This window comes from Echinops telfairi, unplaced genomic scaffold, assembly GCF_000313985.2.
Source record: "Echinops telfairi isolate 266 unplaced genomic scaffold, ASM31398v2 ScPeMD7_7467;HRSCAF=8505_0, whole genome shotgun sequence".
Taxonomy (NCBI): Eukaryota; Metazoa; Chordata; class Mammalia; order Afrosoricida; family Tenrecidae; genus Echinops; species Echinops telfairi.
In genome coordinates, this window is record NW_022111367.1 from 7013619 (window position 1) to 7023051 (window position 9433).

At 45.1% G+C, this 9433-nt stretch overlaps 1 protein-coding gene across 1 annotated transcript; it reads left to right on the forward strand.

The window, feature by feature from the left end:
* Positions 1-1406: 1406 nt before the first annotated feature.
* Positions 1407-2090, forward strand: LOC101653030 (protein lin-28 homolog A). Its single transcript, XM_013005141.2, has one exon. It carries the CDS (start codon positions 1407-1409, stop codon positions 2022-2024), a length of 618 nt encoding a protein of 205 aa, XP_012860595.1. The 3' UTR covers positions 2025-2090.
* The last annotated feature ends 7343 nt before the right edge of the window (positions 2091-9433 follow it).

Below are 9433 nucleotides of genomic sequence, written 5' to 3' on the forward strand. Positions count from 1 at the left end.
AGAAACGATGTACAAATGCGCTTTACATAATTGATGTGTGTATGGATTGGGATAACAGTTGTATGAGCCCCTAATAAAATGTTAAAAAAAAAAAAAAAAGAAAGAAAAAGAGTGGCTGGTGTTAACAGTTAATTTCTGTGGCTACTTAAGGTGAATATTTGAGTACACACAGAGGCACCTGGAAAGAAAGTTCTGGTTATTTATTTCTGAAAAAAGCAGCCATTGAAAACCATATAGTGTACATTTCTACTCTGACACATCCTGGGTCACTATGAGTCAGTCCCGGCACCTAATTTCTATTTAGAAATTGTGTTAGACAGTTTTCTCTAGAGAAACAAAACCAGAATGCTAATAATTTTATATAATTTATACAGATAGATAGATATATAACATAAGAAATAAACTGTTAATTAAATTATAAAGCAGTACAAATGGCTCAGTACAACTCACTCCCGTGAGACAGTTGTGAGACACTGGCAGTCCTTCAAGTCTTGAGGGCCGCCAAGTAGTCCTCTGTAGAGCAATTCAAGCTATCTGGGCACAGGCACCAAACAGCAAAGCAGGTCACCAACAGTCAGCCAGGTCACCAACAGTCAGTCCCCAGCTCAAGAGATGTAAATTCCAATGGTGTGGCAAAGCAGGCCTTAAAGGAACCTCAAATTACAGAGACACAGCCCACGGGTTAGGTGTCCCACTAGTGTAGCTTGCAAATTGAGGCACAGAACAAGCAAGGCAGCTGCACCCTGGTCTGATGATCAAAGAGCAAGAGACAAGAAAGGTGAGGCTCTAGGAGCCATTTATCTTTCCGCCCTTCAATTAATCCCACATGTGTTTTTCAGCCAGGTTGGCACAATAAACTAACTACCTCAGAAATGGATCAGATAAAGTACTAATTAGGGTTTACAAGGTACAAGGAAAGGGCCCTGAAGGATACACACAAAACAAAACACCCCTACAATGTTCTCAGGCAAAGTGGAATTTTAAGTGCAAGATTGGAGGTAGTCACAGACTACCAACTTCAGTTACCTTAGGTAGTCAGTGAAAACTCAGTTTGGAGCCTAAACATCTTCTGACTTCTATCCACCCATTTCCAAACTAATTCACAATCCCAACATGATATTATACACTGTTGGATAAAATCTGATGAGCCCTGGTAGCATAGTGTTGGGTGTTAACCGCAATGTCAGCAGTTTAAAATCACCAGCCAGTCCATGGGAGAAAGATGAGGCTTTCTACTCCTATAAAGATTCACAGCAATGCTTCCCAAAGTGGGATACTACAATGCTTCCCAAAGTGGGAATGATCCAAAGGGCTACAGAAACAAATACCTGCCTTTTGCCTCCGGACTTCTCTGGGGCCAGCAGCCGCCCGACCAGGGGCCCGGCCCGCGGGCTCAGCCGACGACCATGGGCTCCGTGTCCAACCAGCAATTTGCAGGTGGCTGCGCCAAGGCGGCGGAGGAGTCGCCGGAGGACTCGGCCCGCGCGGTGGAGGAGCCGCAGCTGCTGCACGGGGCCGGCATCTGTAAGTGGTTCAACGTGCGCATGGGGTTCGGCTTCCTGTCCATGACCGCCCGCGCCGGGGTCGCGCTCGACCCCCCAGTGGACGTCTTTGTGCACCAGAGTAAGCTGCACATGGAGGGCTTCCGGAGCCTAAAGGAGGGAGAAGCTGTGGAGTTCACCTTTAAGAAGTCTGCTAAGGGCCTGGAGTCCATCCGCGTCACCGGACCTGGTGGGGTGTTCTGTATCGGGAGTGAGAGGCGACCCAAGGGGAAGAACATGCAGAAGCGCAGGTCAAAGGGAGACAGATGCTACAACTGTGGAGGTCTAGACCATCATGCCAAGGAATGCAAGCTGCCACCCCAGCCTAAGAAGTGTCACTTCTGCCAAAGCATCAGCCATATGGTAGCCTCTTGTCCAGTGAAGGGCCAGCAGGCCCCCAGCTCACAGGGAAAGCCCGCTTACTTTCGGGAGGAAGAAGAAGAGCTTCCCAGCCCGGCCCTGCTCCCAGAGGCCCAGAATTGAGCCTTCGGGACGGGAGCCGCCCTTTGGCTATCAGGAAATTTCAAGGAGCAGGCATCAATCGGCAGAGTGGAGAAAGTGGGATAGGGTGGGTAGGGGCAGCTGGCACTGCCATACGTCTCGTGCTGGGGCCCTTTGGGTGGGAAGGGGTGACGCAAAGGTAGCCCCGCTAGACTTTATCCAAATGCAAGGGAGGGCTTTTAGGAGAAATCCCCCGAGTCTGCCTGCTTTAAAGGGGGGTGGTTGGGGGACAACTGCAGATCTGCTGCTCCTAAGCTCATTTCCACCTCCTCCTGGGCCAATATGGTTTTATTTATTTGCTCCCTTGGGTGACTGCACCTTGGGTCCCACTTTCTCCAGAATGCCAACTGTACTAGCTGTGTGCGAATGACGTATCTTGTGCATTTTAACTTTTTTTTTTCTTAATATAAATATTCTGGGTTTGTATTTTTGTATATGTTAATCTTAAGACCCTGGTTCCTGCACTGTGTTCTCAGGTACATGAGCAATCTCAGGGATAAGTTGGCGGCAGCTCCAGGTCTGCACGGCAGGAATAATTTTTGTAGTTTGATCACCTGAAACAACTACTAATCGGAATGTAGAGTCTATTGAACTACCTCATGTTTGCCAATCAGAGCTGGCTTTTCTGCCATAGTGTCCTCTCGAAGCCCCTCCGCCTTGGAAACAATGTGCCATGGGAGACTGGGTTTGTATTGGGTGCCCCCATGTCTTGATCTCCTTCTACTGAAAGATTGGGATGCTGACAGGAAGGTGGTGCAGAGAGGTTGGGAGAGGCTAGGCCAGGTGAAAAGCTCAGAGAGTAAGCCAAGGTTAGGTGAGAGTTGTCTATTAATATAATGAGGAACTCTCTTACAAACTTTTAATCCTAGGGCACGGCACTCCATGCACCAGATCCATCCTTTCCTGGATCAGGCTAGTCCTTCCATGCACACTGGTGGTGGGGGGGTGGAAGTGTGTGTGAAAACCTGAGTTGGTGGCACAGGTTTTAAGAATGATACCCATCCTGTGCTGCCCAGGGAAGGCTTAAATGAAGCAAGGGCTAAAACCCTTGACCTTTAAATTCCAGACTTTTCCTGCTTGGCTTCCAGAGAGATCCAAGCAGGGGCTTCTTTGGGGTGCCCAAAGCGAGGGTCCTGACCTGCTGCCCTAGTAGATCCGCTTCACAGTAGCAAAGGAGGAAGGGGGGGCTCGATTCCAAGCTGTGAGACCACGGCAGACCTAACCTCACTGTTGAAACGGGGCAAATGCAATAGGATGCAGTGGGTGATGTATGTCTGATCCTGGGTTCTTGTCTCCCCTCAATGCTGCCCTCTCTAGTTATTGTATTTGTCTGGGTATGTAGAACTTCACAAGTCGCTGAGTTGGTGATTGCTAGGTGGCCTAGTTTGTGTAAATAACGTGTTGGTCTTTCTCCGTGTTCGCTTGGGATTTTTATTGTTTACAAACTTCTTTTGTACCGAAAGAAAAATAGCCAAAGCATCTTGGGCAGGAGGCTCTGCACCAGGCAAAGGGGTCTGAAACCAGCGTGGGGACCCTTCTGTTGAAGGAGGTCTTGACCCACCCTCTCTTTGGTGCTCCCCTTCTCTTCCCAATCAGATCATCAGTCCTGAAAACCAGCTTCGATCCTATCTTACCTCCTCCTCTGTTCTCCCACCCTCACCCGCAAACCTCCAGAGACACACACTGAATTTGGTGGGTGTCTCCACAACGTCATGTTTTCCTTTAAAAACCCCGAAGAGGCTGGGAACAGTTGATCCAGCATTCCCACTCTTCTGAGTCAAGACCAGTTCTTACTAGTTAGATCAGCGGTTCAGTTCACAACCTGTGGGTCAGGACCCTTCTGGGGGTCAAATTACCCTTTCACAGGGGTCATCCGATTCATAACAGTAGCAAAACTAAAGCTATGAAGTAGCATTGAAAATAATTTTATGGTTGGGGGTCAGCACAACATGAGGACCTGTGAGGGTGGCGGCATGAGGAAGGTTGAGAACCACTTTGTAAGATGGGCCAAAGCTACTCTCCAATCACAGGCTCAGGGTGGGGAGAGACACACCGGGCTTTCATGCAGACAGTGGGGGTGGGGGACCAAGAAAGGGAAAATGAATGTATTTCTAAATCACTCAGGAACTTTTTGCAGGTGCAAGAAACTCAGGTCGAAGTGGCCACAAGATTGTTTTCATAGGAGACGGACGAATGTAACTCCATGTTTACTGCTAGAAACCAAAGCTTTGTGTAAAATCTAGAATTTATGGGGGAGGGAGGGAGGGCGGGGAGGAAAGTATATGCTTGTCTGTTCTTTCCCTGATCTCTTCACCTCATTCCTGACCTGCAGGAGGCGGAGCCCCCTTGGGCATTGGGGAGCCTTCCAGTCACTGGGGTGTGTGGGATGGTTGATTTCGCTGTAGCTTGACTTCCTTTCGATCTAGTGTATCCTTTTGTAACACAGGCTGATTCTTTTTGCCTTCCTCTGTCTTTTTCCCTCGGAAAATACAATGAATAAAGACTTATTGGTACTTGAAAAAAAAAACAACAACAAAAAAAACAAATACCTGTAATTTATCCTGGATTATGGTACAAAAGTTTTTCATTTTCAAGGGAGACACTGATTTTTTTAAACCTTACTTAAAAGGGGGTAGTAGGCCAAATATGTTTGCCTATGATTACAGTCTTATAAACACATAGGCGCAGTTCTACTCTATCCTATAGGTTTTCTATGAGTCAGAATTGAGTGACTTTGAGTGAGTTTGTTTGGGCTTTTAGATAAAATCCATTGGAAATCATTGCCCATTATTTAGCTGAGGCCATTTCAAACCCGTGAACCTCAAAGCAAAAGGGCAATGACCAGTAACTGTGCTGAAATCATCGTGAACAGTAAAACTCAAATGGGTGATTGCTCAAGACAATCATGTTGTTGCTTCCTCCACTTGAAATTCTGTACATCATTAACATGCATCTACTTGCATAGTAAATAGAAACGTTAACTCCACTTTATCATGTTAAAATATCAACAGCAAATCATCCTGGAGTTCTGTTGGTGTAGTGATTACATCAAGGGCTGCAATCCACTCAGTAGTCAGTTCAAAACCACCAACAGCTCCACAAGACAAAGACTGAGAGACAAAGACAAGACAGATAGAGTCTTGGAAACCAACAGGGGGGGTCACTACGAATCAGCATCGACTTGATGGCAGTAAGCAAGGGGAGGAGAGGGCAAACCATCAAAGCATGGTCTTGAATAGTAAGCACTAACTTTCTGCACAACTGAAGCGCCACAAAATTGAGGATAATTCTGTCTTGGGCCATTGAATCAACACTGTGACCAGAAATGTCCAGTTATTGGTTTGCTTGTTTAAAATATAGTAAATATTGACTGGGGACTTACTAGGCCATGTACTACAATAACTTTTTTGGATGTCTTGCTTGATTGAAAATAGTTCATGTGTTTGACTGAAGTAATGAAATTCAGAGTTACACTTACACTGATTACAAGTTACAAGTTACACTTACACTGATTACTCTAAAGTACCTACAACACTTAGCGCAGAGTTGCAGAAAAGATGGCCACCAGATAGCAAGTCTCTTCAGAAACTCTAAGTCTCAAAGAAAATTCAGCAAGTAGGGAATTTGGGGAAATCAAATGCATGACCTGAAATCTGGGTGCTCCAAGATTTTTTTTTCACTTCTCTATAAGTTTGCTTACCCTTTTATTAAAATTCCTTCACCCCCATCCTCGATTCCAAAGATCAGCAAAGCAGTCAGACCTTTTGGGCCCCCCAACCAGCTACTGCTGGCACTCTCTAGGAGAGTCAATCTCTTCTCCTCTCAATCAGAAGCCCCGTTCCAGATCATGCACCAATTCCTCCTGCCTCTCTGAACCTTCCCACCCCTGGAATGCCTGGGTGGAGAACAGAGCTGAAGGTCAGCTTGGCGCAGAATCCCCTCAGAGCATAAGAAGAGTAACTTCTTACTTTTTTTGATCCACCACACCGCGTCTTCCCTTTCTACTGGAGACCCTCCACCCTCTCTACTCGACTAGCTCCAACACCAAAGAAACTACTGAATTGCAGCTCCCAGCAAGATAGGCAGGTGAAACTCACTAAACCAGGGACAAATGTTTTTACACATATTTCTCTTTAACTGCTGCCTTCTCTATATATTATACAGTGGGTTGATTGGTGATCCTTTTAGACTCATTGGGACTCTCATATTGAGATAGCAACAACCCAGGCAGACCATGCCCACCCCAGAAAGAACCCTTTCTTTGGGTCTGAATCCACAAATATCTCACACACCAACCAATGGGAAAACCACGCTTCCCCTAAATCAGGGGAAGGCTCTTGGCTCCTAGACTTCACATCCTCTTATTTTTCAGTGAAGTGATCTGTGTACCACTCCAAACTGCAAACCTCTCACACAGAGACATGTGGATGTGTTCCTCTTTCCTCTCCCAGATTGAAGCAGACAGGCCAGGCACTCCTATTATATTCTTTTCCATGAGAGCATGATAGGGCATCAAGTCCTGCTTGTGAGTGAAGAAATCCAAGACCAAACACAGAGAATGACCCTTGGATGAAGAGATAGGATTTTCAGCTCTCAAAACTCCCAATACAAAATAGACACTTACTTTGATTCCTTTGCCCAAAGCCTAGGCATATTTCTTACATTCTGCCATACGCTGAAACTTTTGAACCTCAAGTCTCCAACCTCCCCACAAACCCAAGGCTGTACTCATCTTCCAATCAGGAACACGTAGGAGAGATCCTCCTACCACTTTCTTTTCACCAAGAGCATAACAGCGCACCACCCTCTGCTTCTGAGGGACAAAAAGCATAGCGAAACTGAGAGCATGGCTCTCAGTCAGAGTTAAGGATTTTTAGATCTAAGAGCTACCCACCTAAAAAAGACACATGTTTTTATGTGTTTTGCCACTCAGCCATGACATCCTTCTTTAACTTTACCATAGCCTGGTCTGTGTACTAGCTTATACTCTCCATCTACCCAAGCCACCACTACTTCAAGACTCTGCTCTAACTTTCCTAGTGAACCACATTTACACATTAACTAACAAATAATGGCATGCCTCTTAAAATTCACTTTCCCAATATATAAAACATTATTTTATTTACCCCCTATTATAACTACTATCACTTATGTTCTATTATTTTACCCCTACCCACCACTTGAGCTACATACTCAACTCTATTACTTCTTCCTCGTCTCCCCACAATATGAATTCTAGCTCCTACTAGACCTTTCCTTTATAGCCCCAAAAGCTAACTCCTACACAACCCAGACACCTACACACCACTTACAACTTGACCGCTATGCCTTGAACACAAGAGGCAGCAACAGTAACCACCAAAAAACAAGAAAAACCAAATTTAACAGCTGGGGGTCACCCAAACCCAATGAAATACACAGGAAAAGAAGCCTCGAAACCACCAGAGAGAGAATCAACAAGTGCGATGCTGAGGACCAAACAAGAGATCTGAGGATCCATTGTGAAAACACAGGGAGAAATTGAGATACTAAAAACCTCATATCATAAAGAAACCCAGAAACTAAACGATATAAGAGAAATAAAAAACATGGTACAAGAACTGAGGAATAAAATGGAAGAAGAGGAAAATTGAATCAATAAACTCAAAGACAACTTTTCAGACTACAGCCAGTGAGAGAAATGATCAAACAAAAAACAAAAGAATCCAGAGAAAGTCTGAGGAGGATGTTGGACATCATGAAGAGAAACAACCTATATCTCATTGAAATCCTGGGACAGGAAGAAGCAAACAAATCTACACATAAAACAGTAAGAGAATTCATGGAGGAAAAGTTCCCCAATACACAAATGAGGAGATAATTATCCAGAAAGCTGAGAGCACTCCAAAATACACTCCCTGTGTAATGTGTTAGTCTGGGTAGAGAAACAAATTCATAGACACTCATATGTGTATAAGAAAGAGCTTTATAAAAAGATGAAATATACAACTTTCCTCTAGTTCCTAAATGCTTCCTGTCTCCCCCACCCCACCTCATTGTCTGAATTCTACCTTGCAAGCCTGGCTAGACCAGAGGATGTACACTGGTACAGATGGGAACTGGAAACACAGGGAATCCAGGGAAAATGATCCCTACAGGACCAGTGGTGTGAGTGGCAATACTGGGAGGGTAGAGGGAGAGTGGGATGGAAAGAGAGAACCAATTACGAAGATCTATATGTGACCTCCTCCCTGGGGGACGGACAACTGAAAAGTGGGTGAATGGAGACTTCGGACAGGGAAGGATATGACAAAATAATAATTTATAAATTATCCAGGGCTCATGAGGGATGGGGGGCAGGGATGAGGACCTGATGCCGGGGGCTTAAGTGGAGAGCAAATGTTTTGAGAATGACAAGGGAAATGAATATACAAATGTGCTTTACACAATTGATGTATGTATGGATTGTGCTAAGAGTTGTATGAGCCCCTAATAAAATGATTAGAATTTTTTTAAAAAGAGTAATTGCACATTAAAAAAAAATCCCAGCCCAATCTAGATCAAGTCCATAAATCTGATATTAGTCCAAATGACCAATACCAATCTATAAAGTCCTCTTTAGGCACATGAAACACATGCAATAATGCTGAATACAGGATGATCACAGTCCAGTTTGTGGAAAGTCTTGTGGATCCAATAGTGTTGTAAGAATCCCAGCACTGGCCGGGGTCTCCATGTGGCTTCTCCAGCTCTGAGGCTCTGGCTGCCTTCAGCATGTCTCCATATGGATTGTCAACAAGAATGTCTCACAGGGACTGAGCTGAGAGAGAATGTCTCTCGCCTCCCAGGAGGAATACAGGAGTTCCCAGAATCCTCAGGAGGAGGACATGCCTACACAGAGGTCTCATTGGCTATGACCTGATTGACAGGCTGCACTACACCCCTTCACTCTTAATCCTCTCAAATTGACAAGTGATTATATAACTACCACAGGCAGGGCTCTCTAGAGAAACAAAACCAAGATACTTATGATTGGATAGATGATAGATAGATGATAGATATATGATAGATAGATAGATAGATAGACAGGACAGCTAATTAATCCACACAGCAGTACAGAGAGCTCAGTTCAACTCACTTTCCTGGAACAGTTAATATAATGGAAGTCCTTCAACTCAACGTGGGCTGCCAGGTCCAAGGTCAAGGAAGAAGACAGTGGAGTCCTCCTTCAGGCAAGGCAGGCAGAGTCTGCCCTCAGGAGTCTTCCTGCAGGTAGCAAATAGAAGGGGGGTCAGCAATAGTTAGGAGCTTGGGAATTTAGCAAAGCAGGCCCAGGTGGGATATCAAACTCGAGCAATTCAAGGCAATAGGATCCACTAGCCCCAAGCTGAAGCAATGTACGCACCAACAGC